At 42.7% G+C, this 20650-nt stretch overlaps 1 protein-coding gene across 9 annotated transcripts in view; it reads left to right on the forward strand.

Annotated features, from left to right (window-relative positions):
* ZNF185 (zinc finger protein 185 with LIM domain) overlaps positions 1-17794 on the forward strand; it is a 70464-nt gene extending 52670 nt beyond the window's left edge. For 7 of the 9 annotated variants that reach the window (XM_080991247.1, XM_080991244.1, XM_080991245.1 and 4 more), the window contains 10 exons: positions 236-334; positions 1651-1734; positions 4749-5003; positions 6308-6406; positions 6793-6879; positions 9683-9751; positions 11163-11243; positions 11745-11847; positions 12503-12601; positions 14713-17794. In XM_080991247.1, coding sequence (XP_080847373.1) covers positions 236-334; positions 1651-1734; positions 4749-5003; positions 6308-6406; positions 6793-6879; positions 9683-9751; positions 11163-11243; positions 11745-11847; positions 12503-12601 — 976 coding nt within the window. In that variant the 3' untranslated portion in view covers positions 14713-17794. The remainder of the gene's footprint in view (positions 1-235; positions 335-1650; positions 1735-4748; positions 5004-6307; positions 6407-6792; positions 6880-9682; positions 9752-11162; positions 11244-11744; positions 11848-12502; positions 12602-14712) is intronic. The other 2 variants (XM_080991249.1, XM_080991250.1) reach the window with 2 other exon arrangements.
* Positions 17795-20650: the final 2856 nt, after the last annotated feature.

The raw sequence follows: 20650 nt of genomic DNA on the forward strand, positions 1-20650 counted from the left end.
TGCCAGATTTACATTAAAATCAAATACACATTAAAACAAAGCAGGCAGGAAAATATACAAGCTGTCACACAACCAGCAGAGATAAACTAGTGTGGCAGTCCTATGGGAAGCTTGCAAACAAGGCCAGAGCTCACCCCACCTGTGATTCCCAACAACTGGTATGAGAGGTATATTGCGTCTGTATTCTTTTTTTAATGGACAAGATTTGCAAATGTTACTGTCTTTCGTCGGTCAGATCTGGTTCATGGTCCAGTGAAAGCAGCCTTAGTACCGGCATCCAAGGCGAACTCCCGAGAGCTGCCAAAAGGGATGAGTCAGAGCTGGAAAGTGCAAGGTGAGTGCAGGGTTCAAGAGCTGTTCTTGCTGCAATGGACATGCCTTGCTCACAGAATGCTCTCGGAGGGTCCTCTCCCTGAGGACTCAGGCAAGTAGCATCAGTTTCTTATCAGGAGCAAACTTCACTGGGTCTTCTGGAGTCTCCACCACTGCCTGCATATTTCCTCTGTTGCAGGGGAAATAAATGGGTCTTTCAGGCAGGGAAAGGAAGGAGGTATAATGGAAATCTTTCCCCCCTTTGTAATTAAATGTGAACTTGCAAAATTCACACTTCCCAAATCAATACACAAACCAAAGCCAAACTATCCTTCAAAACTTTGCACTTCTCTGAATTGTGTGATGCAATTATCCCACCCAAGAACCCGTACACAAAAGTGTATATGAATAAAAAGTGCATGGAGGGATGCATATGCTTGTGAAAACAATGTACATAGATGCATTCTGTTTGGGGGAAATTGCTTGCAAAAATGCATATACTAGGCAAAATTGCATACCAAAATTGTGCATATCAGAGGAGGCGCACACAATAATTATGAATTTTCATGCAGACTGTAGAAATAAATAATGCACAAATGTTTGCAGAAATGTGCCAAACTGAATCTAATATTTGGAAAAAACAGAAATGGAGAGAAATGGAAATGGACACATTTATCCTGTCTTAGAAGGGAGAAAGCTGTGGCACTGCTTGCATTTTTGAAGTGAACAGTACAGTGGCACCTTGGTTCTCAAACTTAATCCGTTCTGGAAGTCCGTTCCAAAACCAAGGTGCGCTTTCCCATAGAAAGTAATGCAAAATGGATTAATCCATTCCAGACTTTTAAAAACAACCCCTAAAACAGCAATTTATCATGAAATTTACTATCTAACGAGACCATTGATCCATAAAATGAAAGCAATAAGCAATGTATTGCAGTCACACAATCAATCCATCAGTAGCTGAACTGGGTTCCACGCAGTCACAAAAACAAAACAAAAAGAGCCACAAAAACAAAAATGCAAAATAAATAGACAGACCTCAGCGTAACACTCAAAATGGAGCACATTTGGCTTCCAAAAAAAGTTCGCAAACTGGAACACTTACTTCCTGGTTTGCAGTGTTGGGTTCCAAGTTGTTTGAGTTCAAGGCGTTTGAGAACTAAGGTACCACTGTATTCTATATGCAAGGTCCCACTTCTCTTCAACTTGCTCACAAGGATTTGAGCAGGGATTGTTTTTCTGGCCATCTCTGCCCAAATGCTCACAGCAATGGAAAGTTGGAAAGCATGGTTTGCGCACACATACATATGTTTATATCCCCTCTTATTTCCCTGGCAGGTCCAGTTCTCTCTCTACAGAGAGTGGCGTTGCCACTCCGGAAAGCCAACAAGGAGAGCATGGGACAGATTCGGACACATCAGGGTAAGGAAACATGGAAGGCTGCAGTGTCTGCAGAGTTGCCATTCCTCACTGATCTCATAGTTTCATGCTTGAGCTGTGGCCTGGGAAGATGCTGCATTACCAGAGAGCCTGTAGCTCTCCAGATGTCAATGGACTCCAGCTCCCAACAGAAACATAGAGAGTCCCAGGTTGAAATCTTGTGTCTACCATAAACTGACTTAGGTGGCCTTCAGCAAGCTACTCTCTTTCTCTTTCAACCTTGGCATCCACATCTGCAACATAGGGAATAAGCATTCAAGGTGAGCCCTGTTAGATCAGGCCAAAGGCCCATCTAGTCTAGTTCTTACAGTGGCCAACCAGATGCCTGTGGGAATTCTGCAAGTGGGATATGAGTGCAACAGCACTCTGCCCACCTGAGCTTCCCAGCAACTGGTATTCAGAGGAGCAGTGGAGGGAGAACATCACCATTGTGGCCAGCAGGTATAAATAATCTTAACCTCTTTTAAAACCATTGAGTATTATTTACATTTCTACTACAGCAGGACTTACAGCAGGGAACCTATGACCCTCTAGTTGTTGTTAGATTACAGTTCCCATCACCCCTGGTCATTGGCCATGCTGACTGGGGCTGATGGAAGTTGGAATCCAGCAACACTCGGAGAGCCACAGGTTCCCCATCCCTGTTGTAAAAATATCATTTCCCACCCCCACTAGTGCACTGTAGGGTTGCCATTTCCACCTCCCTGCCTCTTATCCTGTTCTTTAAGAGCATCCTGCCATGAGAAAACAAAGAAAACAACACTCTTTCTCCATTGTTTTATTGTTCCACATGCACCTACTTGATTTCTATGTCTGAGGCTGCTGTGAAATGGACAGGAGTAGGGCAGGGGCCAAGCAATGGCAGGTAATGTGAGAGTCTCAGTTAGTTAGTAAATGTACATAATGGGTTGCTGCTGCTGCTGCAAGCTTCTGATAGATTTTATCTCTCCACTTAAGAGGATGAATACATTTTATAACTTAGCCCACAACACTTCCCTAGCTGCGCGTCCACAGAAGATGGCAAGCAGGAATTGCGTGCTCAGTGCACACCCTCTCAAGAGTTACGTCAGCATGCAAAATTGTGGTTTATGCTGACGGCATGTTAAATTTGATGGTTTATTTCACCACAAACAGGGAAATGCCACATGCTGAGTATAAGCAACAGGAAGAGGTAGTAGAGCATCTGCTTTGCATGCAGAAGGTTCCACCACTCTAGCAGTGAAGAGAGATGTTTTCAGGGCCTTCTTGAAAGCCTGTGCCAAAGGGGGGCATGCATAAGTCATTCAGAAGGGAGTTCCGTGACGCTCTGTTGCACATCAGCCTAATCAGCCATTCCAGTAGGCACACAAGTAGGGCCTTCAATGCAGATCTTAGTGTACGGGCAAGGTCATGATACCAACCTATGTCATGATGGTTAGGACAGTGAAATAAATATTCACCTGCTATGACTTCGGTTCAGTTGCCTCTTATCTTTTCCATGTTTGGCAAGAGAGAAAGCAGTTGCTTCACTTTCTTTCCTTGTTATATGAAAGTTGCAAATCATTAATCTTCATCTTTCTAGATTCAGCATCTTGAGGTATTGAGTCCCTTCCCAAACATTCTGGCAGTTGATCTCATTTGTTCCTGTCTTGTGAATCCATTTAAATTTGTTTGCGTTATAAATTTTACACCTTTCTTAAAGCAACAATCAAAACTGGGTGTAGTATTCGTATTTTTCAACTTGCTTGTCCTGTGGAATTGTGCTATCTGAACTCTAGTGCTTCCTGAGATGAAGTTTCTCTTGTTGCGTTATTTTCTTCTGGCATATTTACATAGTTGGGTCTTCTCATTTTATATTACTGCTTTGCTGCCAATCGTTTTTAAACCTAATCCTATTATTCTTATTGTTTACAGTCCTTCTCAGTTTTGTGGCACTAGCTAATTTGACAAACACGCTGACAGAAGAGGTTAATGGGAAATCGGAACATCACTTAATCTCAGACCGGCAATAAGCATATTGTGACCTATTGTGTGTTTTGTTAATCTGTTAGAAACCAAAACACAGGTCAGATTTTCAGTCAGAATGAGAGGAGGATATTAAATTCTTCATATGTTGTGTAGGACTGTGCCAAGGCCTTTATTTAGAATGTGAAATATCATGTTCATGGGGCATTATTTACCTTTCTACAGTCTTTTCATCCATCTTCCACTGAGTTCTCCAAATAGATGCTGGTAACTCTGAAAGTTCCTCATCTAGTTCTTTCAGCATTCATGGGTATACCTTTGCATCCTGCTGATCTGAATTTATTTCAAATAGCCAAATATTCCAGAATAGCAATCTGGTTTAGAAAAAAACCAAAACATGTCTACTGAACAAACTTCATTAGATTTGATATTTTGGCTATTTGTTTTTATTCTCATTAAGCTTTCATTATTCTTTAGCTCCAAATCCAGCTAAAGTTAGTTCCAACAGTTCCATTAAAAGCAAGGGGGATTCGTTGGGACTAACTTGTTCTATTTTTTCTATAGGATTTAGCTGATCTGGTAGCTTAAAAAAAAAGGTGGTGCAGCTTATCTTTCTGGCACTTTCCCTTATTTTTCAGACTGGTTAAAACTTCCTTCTTTATCACTTGAATGTGAGATCTATTGATTTCTGCTTTGGATTGCTGCCTTCTTTGTTCTTGACTCTTCCTCCTCCTCCTCAGCATTAAAATAGTTTGCAATTTTGCAAACTATTTCGCATTGTTAGCACCACCAGATGTTGTGGGCTTCCTTTTCCTCCAGCTGCTTTCCATCTGGATAAATTTATCCACCGTTACATGCCAGGACTTGCAAACCATCTTGCTGTCCCCTCAGCTTTGGACAGAGGAGACAACATTCTTTCTTGTAAATCAAACATGGTGCTGAGATTCTCCATGTTTTATGGATGAACTACTCCAATAGTTAATCATGGCAGATAGGCAACAGAGTCATCCTCTGAGAGATCTTGCTATGATGACAATTAGGATTTCTTTCAGTCTCTCCAGGGGGGTTACTTTGGGCATGTCAGAGACAAGTCATAGGATGCCAACCTATATGGACAGCCCCAGTGTGTTGGAGAGAGGTCACAGGAGATCGTCATATCTGGATTGCCAACCCAACAATACCATCAGATCAGAGACTAGGCATGGGATGTCATCATATCTGAGCAACCAGGCATCCAATGCCAGAAAGTTGGAGATCAGTCATGAGATAACATCATACCTGAACAACCAAGCATTCAACAGTGGAAGGTAAAGAGGCTTTGAACAGTCCAAAAGGCCTAAGTAAGAAATCCATAGAGAACAGTAGAGTGAAAGCTGTGTGGGAATTGGACCTGAGAATCTTATAACCTGGCTCAGATCAGTTGGATTCTGGTTTGTATAGTAAAAAGAGTCTTCAGAAATCAGTGGAAGCAGTAACTTATGAATCATCACAACCAGATAACATGATAGAGGCAGGATATGCAAGAACACCAGTGGTGATGGCTTCAGAATAGTAGGGAGGAAAAATCAGCTCAGTTGCCATGGATAGCATTATTGCAATAGGCATCACCATTATCCTAACCTTGCTGATCCCGTGCTTGTGTGCAATCCTGTTCAACCCTCTGCGAGCAAAACAGTGGTTTAGCTGAACTTCTTCTTATCCCTGCAGCATGCTTGTCCTGCAGAACATTTTGAAATATGTGGCTGATGTAGTTACTTCTCATGCCAGAATTCTATGCACTAATAGCAAACTCATTCTTCAAGTATCCATCTTTGTCCATCCAAAATGGTACAGTCTGTGTACAAGACGGAGAACGTAAGAATAGCTCAGCTGGGTGAAGCCAATGGCCCATCTAGTCCACTCTGGTCTTACACTGGCACATCAGATGTCCGTGGGAAGCCCACAAGCAAGGCCTGAGGGCAGTAGCCCTTTCCTCTCCTGCGGTTTCCAGAAACGGGAATTCAGAAACACACTGCCTTTTGACAGTGGAAGCAGATAATAGCCATCATAGTTAGTTCTAGGCTTGAGGGAACATCAAGGTTTATAGAAGTACAATAAATCCTCTAACGTAGGGGTGAGGTAATCCAAAATGGGCAAATGGGGACTTAGCATGTTCAGTGATCATGGAATACTGGCTGGTTTGTTAGGGGAAAAGAACGGGAAATTGTGGGGGTGGGAAGCAGTGTCCTGGAAAAGGACATGGCTGGCTTCCAGGAGCATTATGCAGTGCCATATTTTGTTGGTGGTGACTATTGTCAGAGAAACATGTTCACGAACTGAGCTTAATGTGCTTTAGAAGCACAAAGCAAAAGGCAAAGCATATTTTACTGGAACAACTAAAGGTTAATCCGAAAGGAACAGGGGCATCTGCATAATGAATAAAAATGTATATGTATGGATCAAAACAAGGGCCTTAATTTCTTTAAAATGTAGGAATGGGTGTTTTTAATAATGCACATGTACTTTGATAGCTCTCTTTGGTTATTTAGAGACAACCCATAAAAGGCGTCATCTCATTTGTTCTTACATTTCTTGCTGTTTTGCTAACACTGATATATCTGTTTCTTCCCAGTATGTCCTACTACCCCTTCAGAGATGGCCCAATAATTGGCTCCCCAAGGAGCCACAGGGTGCCTTTCTATAAGGACATCTGTGACACAGATATCAGAAGGTAAAGATGAGGTGGTTAAACAGGTTGTAATTCACCCATAGCAACCTGCCAAAGCTTTAAATATATGGTTGCTGGCACAGATATTTGGCCCTAGTTTGTTCATAGTGTTGGGAACTGTATCTCCATGAGGTTCCCTGTATCTACAGTTCCGTTGATTCTTTGTGGGAAGCCATGTGCTTTAAATTTATGTTGTGGAGGTGACTGGTGCTGATGTTTCTTGGACTCTCTACACCTAGCCCTTGTACCAAACATTCATTGATGGCTGCTCAGGCAATGAGGGGATACAGCAGGGATGCAACTCTGATTGTCTACCCTTCTCTAACACATGCCCCTGAGCTGACATCTAATTAGATGTGCTGCTTATCTAATTTCCTTTCCCTTGACAGGAATTCAGATGAGAGGGCTGCGGCAGCTTCCTCTCGGCTTAAGAATCCTTCAGCCTCTGGTTATGACTCAGACCCCACCACATCAAGGTAAAAAGCGGAGGTCAAGAGGAAGCTAGTTTTCATGGCTACACACTCCCACAAGTCATTGTACACTGCCTGTGACATTAATACAGTGACAGAACTGCTTAGTGGTTCCCAGAATGTGGCCTTCATTTCTGCACTTCCAGAATCTTGCCTTCATCTCTATGTTCTAAGGAGATCAGGATATTATACAAGTTCCCCTTTCTCCTAAACTGATTTGGCACTACAACTCTGTCAGGTAGATTAGACTGAGGACTCAGCTACTTTGGTAAAGATAAAGCGCTATGGAGTCCCGTTTTTCACCTACGGGATTTCCCTGTATGAAGTCTACAATGTGTTTAACTGAATCACTTTTTTGATGTGTCTAGATCCAGCCTGAGAGAGGTCATGGCTAGCCCAGAGTCACCTGAGAAGGGCTCATGAGGAGGTTGCACTGGCTAGCTTCACCCTTCAAACAGCCCTCCACCAGCCATAATATGGCACTGTGGAGGAGTCCAGCATGCATGAGTCTATGTGGTGCAGAGGTTAGAGTACTGGACTGAGATCTGGGAGATAGGGGTTCAAATCCCTACTCACCCTTGAAACTCACTGGGTGGACCTCAGCCAGCCACATCCTCTCAACCTAACCTACCTCACAGGGTTGTTGTGCGGATAAAATGGGGGGAAACATGTATGCCACCTTGAGTTCCTTGGAGGAGAGGCAGGCTATAGGTTTAACAACAGCAATGATAATAATAATAATAATAATAATAATAATAATAGGGGGGCCACTAGGGGGTGCATCAGAAGATGGCCGACAATACCATCTCTCCGACCCACACGGGGTAATTAAGAGGCTGTTATGGGAGTAGGCAGCCTCCCTTGTTGCCCCAAGGAAATGGGGAACACTGCCCTTGCCTGCTGTGCCCATAAATCATCCCCTAATTCGAAAGAAGGGGGTGAGGGCCCTAGGCAGAATGCCCCCGTGTGGACATCGGCTCTCCTGGACGCTGTCTCTGATCGCGCACTAGTTGCAGCAATTTGGAATAATTAATTACAAAAGAAGCAAATGCACATATTTCAAGTGAAGAAGGGGAGTGAAGTTTGCTAATTTAAGTGACGTATGCGAAAGAAGACGACGGGCTGGAGAAACAGGAATATTTTACGATGAAGATACACCAAAGGCTGGGTATGTTGACAACGGGGCTGAATGGGGGGGGGGGAACCTTTTTTACTTTCCTTCTATGTGATTTACAAGAACCCTTCCTCATTAGAACCGTCGGTTGAACTGACCCAAGCAGGATGATTATGGTCTGTGTGGAGATAAACTTTAACCAAAAGTATGCTTTATGGAGACCGAGAAGCAATAAGAGCTTTTGGGAATGGCGCAGCAATTAATTCGAAGTCGCCATCTTGCCAAAGGATTTATAGCCGGGAGGAAGAACGGATTTGTTTTCAGACTGCATTCCTAGTGAATCTCCTCAGAGGAGGCAGATTGGTGAAGATTAATGACGCTAAGACTGTTTTGATGTATGGAAGTGATGTTATATGGAAAATGTCTGGATATGGCTACTGGATAAAAAAATTAACATCCACGCAGGATTACAAACTGTTCTAACCAGATTGCGGAGACTATCAGAGGTCACAAAGAGAAAGGAAAAATATATGAAAATAACAACAAGAGATGTGGAAAAATAATAAGAAAGGACTGGATAGTACTGTGAACATCATAAGGTTAGATTTGTGGACATTAAACCAGCAGTAAGAAGCAAGAAGTTGATTGGATCCCCTTCGGAACTTGAAATATGGGTACCCCCAACAAAAATTTAAAATTCGGCTGTGTAATTTGGAATTTATGTAATTTGGTTTGATTTGATGTGATTGGTCGGTTAATAAAAAATTATTCTTACAATAATAATAATAGTAGTAGTAGTAGTAGTAGTATTCATCGGTAGCCATATATGGCCCCTTTGCACTGCCACCAAACATACAGCAAGGCTGCTGCATGCATCATCAGCAAGGGCAGGCAAGGGTTATTCATTGCAACCTCATGTGCCCTTTACACATGCTTTCAGACCATGAGGGGATTCATTGGAACACCCCTCTAGTGACCTTCATGGCTTAGCTAGGGATCTGAATGTGGCTGTTCCTGCTCCTTGTCTGGCACTCTCTAAACCAGTGGTGTCCAAACTTTTTTCAAAGAGGGTCAGATTTGATGAAGTGAAGGGCCGTGGGGGCCGACCAAAGGGCCAACCTTTTTTTTTGGATTGAACCGGATTAAACCAACCAGCAGGCTAGATTAGGCCCCCAAAATGGACTTTGGACATGCCTGCTCTAAACACTGTATATCACAGACTCTTAGACTGTCTTATCTGAAGTAAACTTTGTTATTCTACTTCTACAAATATTTATACTCCACTTCCACCTTGAGGTGGTTTACAGATGGAACCTGCCCCCCTGCTAAAACATAGAAAAAATATCATTAAAAACAATTAAAAATGGATAGAAATAATATGATATAGATAGATGATAGACAGATCATAGATAGATAGATAGATAGATAGATAGATAGATAGATAGATAGATAGATATAGATAGATGATAGACAGATCATAGATAGATAGATAGATAGATAGATAGATAGATAGATAGATATAGATAGATGATAGATTAGATAGATATAGATAGATGATAGATATTGTTGTTTAGTCGTGTCCGACGCTTCGTGACCCCATGAACCAGAGCATGCCAGGCATGCATAGATAGACAAATGATAGATAGACAGATGTATAAAACAACCTGTTCAAAATCTGTTTCTTGCCATTTTTAGCAAAGGCCTTCTCTTCGTGAAGCAATCAGTCAACAGTACAGAGTTGTCATCCTCACCACGTTACAATAGGTAAGGGAATGAAATATGGAGTGGATGGGTGCATCTAAGATTGCCTCTGCAGCATGTAAACATATACCATTTTTATGTATGAATAAATCTGTGTGCAAAATGTTTTGTTAGTTTGCCTTTGGCTACTTTGGCTCTGATGACCCCAAAAATGGTCCCACACACGCAGAAGATGCCTCAGATAGCTCACCCAAATTTGATGGTGTAGTAGATGAGAAAAGGCATGGATATAGGAGGGGATGAAGCAAAGAGTTGCTTTGGAGAGCTAGCATCTATGTGGGAAATCAGAAATATCTCTGACTTCCCCTGGATGTTTCCAAATTACAGCCTGCCTTGGAATTACCATCCTTTGTTCACTAACTTTTAGCAGAGCATCTAGACAATATCAGTGTTAGGCCATTGCAGACCAGTGCTTTCTGTATTGTTCACCAGTGCTTTTTCAGTTCTGATTTATGACATTTTATGTTTGGGTGCAATAAGATGCAAATCTTACTGCACTAACGCAGCCAGTGTCAACAGGAAAAGTTGCTATTGAGGCTTTAGGGGGCTCCTTTGCCTTTAATTAAAGGTTCCCGGTTTGCCACTCTTTATCCTATTGATCCTGGGTGGGAGACTAGAAATGAATTACCCTTGAAAAGCTTGTCTTAATTGGCTCAGTGTCCTGTCCTACAGGGGGACAGCTTTAAATAATGATTTCCACTCTTGTTCCCTTTTCTTTTCTATTTAGTAAAATAGTAGGACACTGAAGAATTAAGAAAGGCTATTGCATGAGGCAGTTAGTAATCTTTCTGCTGTGGTCAACAGAGAGTTTCCAACAGGAAACCTTTTTATTAATGTTAGAGGACCTTTCACTGAAGGTGGCTATATTTGTGAGTAAACATTATAGAATAGCATTGTAATAAAGGTTGTGTGGGATATCCATTTTAATTCAAAATGGAAAAGCCTCCAGGACATTGGGTACTCCAGCATAAAAGCAACCTCTCTCAGTCTGCCATAATCTCTCAGTGTTGCTCCTTGCAATCTATAAATATTTGTGTATTTAAATGATCCTCCTCGTATGCAATATTTGATTGCAAAGTCACTTGAATAACACAGATAGGGTCCAGAGAGAGAGAAAATCCTGATCACACTTCAATGAGGAAAACTGAACGAAAACAGGCTATAGTTTAAGGATAAAAGAACAGAGAGGTTTGTACATAGCAGGGAGACATTCAACCAAGCCTACAGAGGAAAAGCTCCCTCAGAACTACACAGCCAATCAGGGCATGTGCTACCTCAGCAAATATCATGCCATTCTGCCTACTTGCTAAGTGACACCTCCACCTGTCCCCTTCTTGGCTAGATGACTTTAACACTAAAATAATTAACCCTTAAGTTGTACATGTAATGTTCTATTCTTACCTTCATCCCCCAGTCGCAGCCTGGCTGATTTGTCTGAACTGGAGAGGACAAGCTATAGCAGTGCTAGCTTTCTGAATAGCAGCCCCCCGAAAAGGTAGGACCGTTTGTCAACCTGGAAAGCTTCATTATAACAAATAATTACAATGTCCAAGTGATAATTCCTACAAAGGGACATTACATACTTTGGAACTAAGGGGCAATTTTTAAAAAAGGTTTTTATATAAGGAGCCTATTGGGTTGCTCACACAAAGTTATTTTCCTCTTTTTTCTCATGCATTTTTTTCTTCTTTCTTGCACTAGATTTAGATTTTAAAAAAACTTTTGCACAAAATTGGAAAAGCAGGAAATCTGGGGAAATGCAAGATGTTGTTTAGATGTAGAGGCTATGAGTTCCATGGCCTTGTGTAGGGAAGGCAAGAAAAATACAGCATTGTGGACAACTGAGGATCAGATCTCCTGATGTTTGTTTTTGTTCACTTAAATCAGTCAAGAGGAAGGCTTCAGTCAAGAGCAGTGACACTTGATGGGCAAGTTGGTGGTGGTTAACCCATTCCCCTTATATGCATTCCTAAGTCCTCCTCCTCCTTTACTTCAGGCCAACTGAAGACATCTGCACTTATTGTGGCCGTGAGATCCGCAACTGTGCTAAGATAACCATTGAGAACCTCAGAATCTGCTGCCATGAGTACTGCTTCCGGGTAGGTCCCTCTTTTTGCCACAAGACATGCGTATGGATCTATATGGCAAGGGAATAAATGGGGAGGTTATATCATATGGGAACCACCTCACACTTATTAATTGGAAACCTTTGAAAACAATAGTATACAAATATCAAGATGTTTTATTTCACCACACCAAGACCAGGCACAAAAGTAGGGTATTGGTTACACAGTTAATTATCTGCTATGGGTCCCTGGGCTCTGTCAGTATCTGGTACAGTTTGGCAGCCCCAGACAGAAGAGAAGGACGAGGAAGGAGAAAGAGCAGCTGAAAGCTGAAAGCTCGGCAACCGGGGTGGAGGAGAGAGAAGGGAAGACCTTCCTGTGTAAGATGGGGAAGCAGATCTTCCAGCTGTCTCCACCATCCCTCCTGCAGATGATAATTCAAGGAAATTTAGCATTTGGTGTGTTTCAGAATCTTCACAAGCACCTGTTCTTTGTGTGGCTGTATAACTGATGTGCAATATTTGAAAATATTAATAAGCTTGCTGCCTGTCCAACCAAGATGTGTGAATAAATATCTTCTTTTGTATGCTGCCACCCTACCAGTGTGGGATTCTTCTGTATAGATCCTTCTTTTTTTTTTTTTTTGGCATATTTCAATTGCAGCTATTTCTTCTTTCTCTCTCCACAGTGTGGGATTTGTCACAAGCCAATGGGAGATCTCCTGGATAAAATCTTCATTCACCGGGACATTGTCCACTGTGATAAGTGCTACGAGAGGCTCTTCTAAGTGAGTGGGGCCTTCTCTCTGAAGCATTAAAATGGGATGGAGAGGTAGAGGACAGGAGGAGGGAAATACAGTAGTATAGTATACAGCATTGATCTTCAACCTTGGTTCCCTTGACAACGTTGGACTATAACTCCCATCATCCTTTCCATTGGCTAATCTGGCTGGGGCCGATAGGAGTTGCAGCATCTGGAATGAGACCCATGGTTGAAAAAACAGAGGGTATTTAGCAGAGGCTAAATACCGAAACAGAAATATTGCTGATTATATCTACCTATCTATAACTTTTAACTAGTTCTGTACACACGTGGTCTATATAGGAATTTTTCACCCTATCTATAGGCTGAGTAATTTAGGGGACATTTCACTGAATTTCATTAGGGGAAGGAAAAATTGTCCAACGGTTTCTTTCCCTTCTCCTTTTTATTCAAAGTTTTTTTGAAATTTGCAGGGAGGATACATCCCACCCTGCAATCACCCTGCAAAAACCAATCACCCCCCCAGGATACAGTAAATTCTCCAACAGTTTCTTACAGAGCAGACCTTACTGTAAGTGGTAGCAATAGCACAGCTTCTCCCTCCTGCAAACACACATCCATGGCTTAGCAGCGGCAGGATCAACTGTATTGGCAGTCAGGTCACCATTTTGCGCCCTTCACAGTGCCCTGGCCTTAGCTGCATTTTGAAACATTGTGGGAGTTAAATGGCAGCCAAAACACACACATACACACTTTAAAAAATGGAGTAAAATGGCAGAATATTAATTTTTTGTGAGGTGGGTGTGGGAATGGGAATTTTCTTTTCTTTTCTTCTTTCTTTTCGCCTCAGCTTAACTTTAAATTCAGTGGGTTGTTTTACTTGGGAATGGCTTTGTGAAGTTAATGGACCTAAGTCAGTCATAGCCATTCATTTCAATGGGCCTACTCTTAGTATGATTAACATTGGATACATTCCCTGTCCCTGACATCAGCAACATATGGATAATAATGTCCTGCATTGTCGGATGTTACAGGTAAGGAATGTGGGATACTTTCAACACTGTTAAGGCATTCTAGGAATGCTAATGATATGTTTTGTCATTGTCACTGTAACTGCTGTAATTATATACTAATAATATGCTTGGCACCGATGATGCAGGCACAGTGTGGCTGCGATGCATAATGTAGCTGCATCTGGATCACGTAAACTACTTATTACTAGTTCCTTTCCTCCAGGGAAATCAGGATAGTATACGTGATCCTTTTCTCTCTTGCCCATTTTATCCTCAGGTGAGGTGAATTAGGCTGAGTGTATGTAACTGTGCCATAGTCACCCAGTAAGCTCCATGGCTGAGTGGAAGGATTTGAACCCTGGTCTTGCCAGTCTTTGTCTGCCCTTCTAATATCTCCTCCCTCCAGGAGGTAGGGCCATAGCTCACTGGTAGCTCACTTTGCAGTTAGAAGGTCCAGGTTCAATCCACAGCATCTCTAGGTAGGGCTGGGAATGTCTCCCTGCCTGAAACCTTGGAGAGCCATTGCTAGCCAAGGGGGACAATACTGAGAGCTCAGCCATGTTTCCACTTCTTACATGCCTGAAAAAGCATTGCCCTACTCCTTCCCCAGGGAAAACTCACTCTGTAGTGCTGAATCAGAGTAAACGTCAATGCGGAGGAAACATGAATTTGATCCAGCTAAATGCTAAAGAGCTGTTTTCCCCTGGGGAAAGCAGTGGGAGAAGAGGAAGTGTGGATGGGGCCTGAGTTAGATGGACTGTCTAACTCAGGATAAGTAAGCTTCCTACATTCCTATGGCTGCTCTGCTGTAGCAGCCAATCTGGTTGTCAGCCTCCCCCCATCTTTGGCTATTGACTGGCAGCAGCGGCAGCAGCTCAATTTTGCAGTAGTTGCCTGTATGCTGTGGTATATTGCCACTGTGCTGTTTTGCACCACTTGCTGCTGCTGCTGCTGCTGCTGCTGCTGCTTCTTCTTCTTCTTCTTCTTCTTCTTCTTCTTCTTCTTCTTCTTCTTCTTCTTCTTCTTCTTCTTCTTCTTCTTCTTCTGCAGAGTGCCACTGCTTTGCTGTGTTCATTGCCTAACCAGTTCATTAACGTCCATTCATTCTCCAATTTTCTCTTAGATTTCCATCGGCCAGAAGAGCCTAACCCAAGAGAAGACCGTAGCCCACATGGGCCAGGATGATTTGACTGCCTTCTGACCAGCGAACATCTGTTCTTCCTCTGCTCTTATGTTACTCTTCTTTAGCCACCTTTTCCTAGGGAAAGCAATTCACACTCACTCATTTAACTTTACTACCCAGTAACAGGCAGGCAGGTCCAAAATAGGAACAAAAAGCCAGTGTCACCAGTCAGAGAAAAGAGTGTTGGGAAATTATAAACTGCTGAGCACCTCCAGATCATTTGTCTTTGAGAAGATTTGTTGGGACACATTTCATTCTGATAAACTTGTCCAAGTGCTAAACTGAATGAGATGCAGAGGGGGAGACATTGTCCCTATCTTCCAGAGACGGCTCTTATTTTCTGGTATTAATCTCTTTAAAAATCTTGTCTCTGGTGGCTAAGTTATACAATGTTACACCAGGCAATTGTCATTCTGAATGTTCCAATGCATCTTCCCATCAGTACTGGGGGGGGGGGGGGCAGGTTATTTTTTTGGGGGGGGTGGAGGGTAGGAAGCAGGTTTGTTGCATGAGAGAGCTGAATCATATTTAATTGTGCCGCCTGAATTTGCTGATATGTCATTGAATTCCACCTGAAAATAGTGACAGCCTGAAAACATCCTGTTTTGATTTTGGGGTGCTTTTAAACAAAATCAACATGGAAACGTGCACACCTGGGAGGGTGGCCATATGTCCTAGAATGCAACTTTCTGTTTGAAGGACTGTCTGATCCAAGCTTAAAGGAAAAGTACTATAAGAAGGCAGATCTGCAGAAACCTTGAAGTAGTCCATCAACAGCACCTTGACAGCAGAACTGAGCAGGCACAGGTCACACCGTCTACCCCAATAGGCTATAATATTTCTATTATATTAATTCTTTCTAAATTTGTAGCTAGACATACAAATGAGCATGTGCAAATTGTATGCAAATCTGTGACCTGTTCCTTTTGTGCACATATGATGCATTTCCTCTTTTGGAGCTATGTGGAACAAGCCACCCTTGGCACATACAGAATGGGCGTAGCTCAGTTCAAACATGCCTTATATGCATAACGTTGAACTCTGCCATTTCCAGGTGTTTTGTTTTTAAAGGATCATGAACAGCAGGTGATTGATAACATATCCCAAGATCCTGGACAAATACTGTCATGCAACACAGATATTTACTGAGCTAAGAGGACCCATGTCCCCATTCATTATAGGACAGCTTCATATATCCAGTAGCTTTCCTTCCATTCCACCAAAATTGCTTGTCTGGAAATGAAATGTTGCTGAATGTGTTTGAGTTGCATTGTAGCTAATCTGTAAATGCCCTCAGTTCTGTTGTGGGTTTGAATATTCTTAAGCTTTTTCTTCTTTTTTAAATACAAACTGCTCAACAGGTTATTCACAGGGTAAATGCATACAGATGTACAGCTGGCAGGCCTACACAATAGTGCATAATAGTGACTGCATGAAAGGTGTTCCCTTGTGTCATCATTCTTGGTGTGAGAATAGGGTTGTGTCCACATGCATGTCCTCATTTGACTTGTGAAATATTGGGAGATGCAGTGGTATAGTTAGGTAATTTTAGACCAGGGTCACCAAAGTGTCATCTTTGGATGTGAAAGTGCCTTTGATTCACCTGGGCCCACAAAGACTCTTAAGGTCCCCCACTCGCTGCTTCCATCATCATGAAGTAGTGCGGGTGGTTGTCTTTCTCTCTCTCTGAAAGTACATAGAGTTGAAGGAAGGAGTAAGAAGAGTGTTGATATTTGGGGATAAACTGACCAGAATGGGTGTCATTCATGGCAGTTACTAAAAAAAATCCATATAGTAATGTGGATTTTTTTTTTTTTTTTTTTTTTTTTACAAGAGACATTGGGGTAGGAGTTTAGAGATGATCACTGGAGAATAGTGTGAGGGGTGTGTGCCTGCCTGGTTGAGAGAGCTCCAGTAGAATATTAGTGTTTGTTGTGGCTGCTAATTAATAAGATCACCATCTTAACTCAAGATATTAAACTTACTATAGCACCTAAAAATAGTGGCGACCGTTTTAGACTCTAGACATAATAGTCTTCTCATGGGGGGCTTTTTAGATGGTAATGTCTATTCCTTCACTTCAGAGAGTGGTTGGTCATTTTCCCTGCTGAGTGAGACCCTCTACCTCTGCCCAAAAGTACTGCCGAGCACCAGGGTGTTTTGGCTGGCTCATTACAACATTATGAAGCAAATATGCTGGGGCTCACCCACACTCCCTTTTGTGCCTCATTTCTAGGCACAGGTCTGGTATCTCCAGGTCCAGGTTATTTATTCCCTCCTGGCACTTTCCCCAGGAAAACCTGGCAATCAGATTGCTCTAATTCAGTAGTAAAACACACATTTTCCTGGGGAAAGCATTGGGACAAAACAAAAACATAACTGCTTTGACACAGACCTGGAAAACCCAGACCTGTGTCCAGAAAGCATGGAGCACAGGTAAATGTTTACGACCTTTTCTCCTAAACTACTTTTTTCCTCTGATTTTGAGCCTCAGGCTATAGCTACTTAACTCTTGCAGAAATTTAAGGCAAAACTCTTGCAGAGTTTTCAGCAAACCTTTGCATGGTGAATTGCTGTATTCATCAAATCTTTCATGTTCAAGTTTCGAGATATTAGATTTTTCCTTTACATGCCCCTCATATGTTTTAAAGATATGCCTCCAGTTAAAATACCTGCTGCTCCTGAAAATTACCAATTCTTAGTACACAAGCATGCAATAAAACCTTGTGACTTGGGCAAGATCTTTTGTTAGAAGTCCATGGTCAATATTTAACTTCTAGGCTGAGTTCTTTTTCTGCAGGCTTTAGAGCACACATTTTTATCAAGCAACAAGTAAGATTTCAGAAGCTGTTTAACTGATTGCTTTATTTCCTCAATGACACGTACCGCTGCAAGCTGCTTTGGGAAGGGAGATATAGGTCATATAGATGTTTTGCTTCATTGTCCTTGCTAACCTATTTTCTTTGAACCAAAAGTTTAATCTCTACATAACAGTTCTTCTAATAAATATTATGTGCAGAAAGCTGACTTGAGTTCTTAATTGTCTGTGTGATATATTTCCTGGTGTTCCAGAGCCAAAAAGGTTCTACACAGCATTCATCATCAACCTTTGGTCCCCAGATTTTGTTGGTCTATAACTCCCACCACCCATTACTTTTGGCTAAGCTGGCTGAGACTGATAGGAGTTACAACATCTGGACTGAGACCCAAGACTGATCTAAAAAGTTCACATTGTGGCACAGAGGAAACTATTGGTTTCCAGAGGAAAAGCACATTTCTCATTCTTGTGGCTCCTGAGAACTGTGGCAATGTGTTATTTTAAAGATGTGGCAGCTAAGGGAAATTTGCAAAACTGCACAAAACAGAGAAAGTGGGTAGATTTATGTCTCACACCATTGTCTCTATCTCTACCTCCCTTTGCCATTAAATTAATTAGTACTAGATTTAGGAATGGGGGGAATCCTTTGCACAATACATGATTCACTTAGGCAACAAGATGGGGAACAAGGCATAGTTCCCCAGGTGGCAGAGCACCTGGTTTGCATGCAAGAAGTCCCAGGTTTAGTCCCTGGCATCTCCAAGCAGGGCTGGGAAAGACTCATGCCTGGAACCCCGCAGAGCATAATAACACAAAGCCTGCTGGATCAGACCAAAGGCCCATCTAGTCTAACAACCTGTTCTCACAGCAGTCAACACCAGATACCTTTGAAAAGCCCATAAGCAGGACACGAGTGCAACAGCTTTCTACCCTCCTGCAGTTTCTACTGCCAGTAAATCCAGACTAGGAGGAGCCAAGTTGGTACCCTCCAGATGTTTTGGACTACTACCTGCAACATGCCTGACCACTGGCTAAACTGGCTGGGGCTTACTTGCCCAGCTGCAACACAACAGCCTGCAATACTGTCAGTTGAATCTTACTCTGGTAGATGTTGCCACCCGCTTTTTCTTTTGGTCACCTACAGCCCCAGAACCAAAGGGAGGGGGGGGGGAACTGGGGATGCACCAAATCAATTAATTTAACAAATTGCTGAGGAGTTCACCCTGTACACTTTGGTTCAACCTACACACAAACTGCTTGGGGGCAGGCAGGGGTAGTTTCCAGCTGTTTTATCCCACTTGGAGATCAAAGGAGCTTGCATTCTTCCAAACATCCGAAAACCCAGGGATTGAGACCAACACATCCTGTTTTTCCCAGATGGTTCTCTTATAAGTTGAGTAAAGGCAGCAGCCCACACACCTCAAGTCTCTTCCCAGATCTCAGAAGGATGTGCTGGTCTCTTAAAACGTAGGGGGAAAGCAAGCAAAAGGGCAAAATAGAATACAGTACGCAATAAATCAGAGCACTGTGGATTTAAAACTGGACAGCTTAACCTATTAACTACGATACTTTTAGTCTACTTATGAATAGATTGCAAGGATAGTCAGCTTCCTGGTATGAAAATCCTGGTCTGGACCCTAATGGTAGGAGGGAAACAGCTGCAGTAGCCCTCTCCTGCTTGTGACCTCCAGCAACTTAGAAGTATCATATATCTGTCATGGCTAGTAACTACTGATAACTTTATTCTCCAGGATTTTGCCTTATCCCCTTTTAAAGCCGGCACTCAAAAGGCTGGCCAGCATAGGAACACAGGAAACTGTCTTATACTGAGTCAATATTATACTGCTTTATACTGAGCCGTCTTCAAATATCTTAAGGGCTGTCACACGGAAAATGGACCAAGCTTGTTTTTTGCTGCAGTGGAGATTAGGACTCAAACTGACGGCTTCAGTTTACAAGAAAGGAGATCCCAACTCAACATCAGGAAGAACTTTCTGACAGTAACAGCTGTTTAGACAGTGAAACGGTCTCCCTCAGGAGGTAGTGGACTCTCTTTCATGGATGTAGCAGGGGGGGCAAGTGGGCAGCTGCCCCCCATCAAGTAAAACAATAGAAATTCTTAACTAACTGACCAATCACATTGGTTCTACCCCCCTAGCGAAAGTCCTGCCCCCCCCAACTGGCTGTGCCCATGCTCTCTTTCCTTATAGGTCTTTAAGCAAAGGGGGAATGGTCATCTGTCAGGGACACTTTAGTTGAGATGCCTGCATTGCAAGGGGGGGTAGACTAGATTACCCTCGGGGTATCTTCCAACTCAATGATTCTATGTGCTCTTTTAGGGAGAGATTGTGTCACCTCTTTTTCAGTGCAGACTAGCTCATCTGTGAGTCTTCTCCTTTCCAACCCACCCTGCTATGTCATGCAAAAGAGCAACTGATTCAAGTGGCATGCATCTTGATGGCAAACGGAATAAAACTTTGGAATAATGAAAACAGTTAGCACAGGCAGAACTGTATCTAGCTCAGTATTGCCAGTATCACTTCACAAGATTTCAGATGGGTCTCTTTGAGCCCTCCCTAGAGATGCTGGGGTTTGAACCTGGAGTCTTCTACATGCAAAGCAGATGCTCTACCACGGAGCAGGCCTAACCACCTCGCATCCTTGGTTAGTTACCATGGGCACAGCTGCCCCCCCCCCCAGATCAAATAAAACAATAGAAATACATAACTGACCAATCATGTTGGTTCTGCCCCCCCCCCCGCAACAAAAATCCTGGCTATGTCCATGGTAGCGACAAGTGTCCTGGTAGAGCAAACTGCCGATGCCTGCCACGGGCCACAAGAAGGCTGAATCCAGCCACCATTTAAATTTCTCAGAGCATCCCTAATGTAGTGCCACTTTGAGCATTGTGGGACACAGAGCGGTACCTTGGCTCCCTTGCACACTTGGCAAAGAGATGTATTAGCGCCTCCAAAGCCAGGAGGAGAGACTATGGACCAGAAATTCCAAAAAGTTTGTTTTTCAACACCTTTTGCGCAACTCCGCTTCCTCTCATCCTAA

This window comes from Podarcis pityusensis, assembly GCF_964106645.2.
Source record: "Podarcis pityusensis genome assembly, chromosome: Z".
In the NCBI taxonomy this organism is placed as follows: domain Eukaryota; kingdom Metazoa; phylum Chordata; class Lepidosauria; order Squamata; family Lacertidae; genus Podarcis; species Podarcis pityusensis.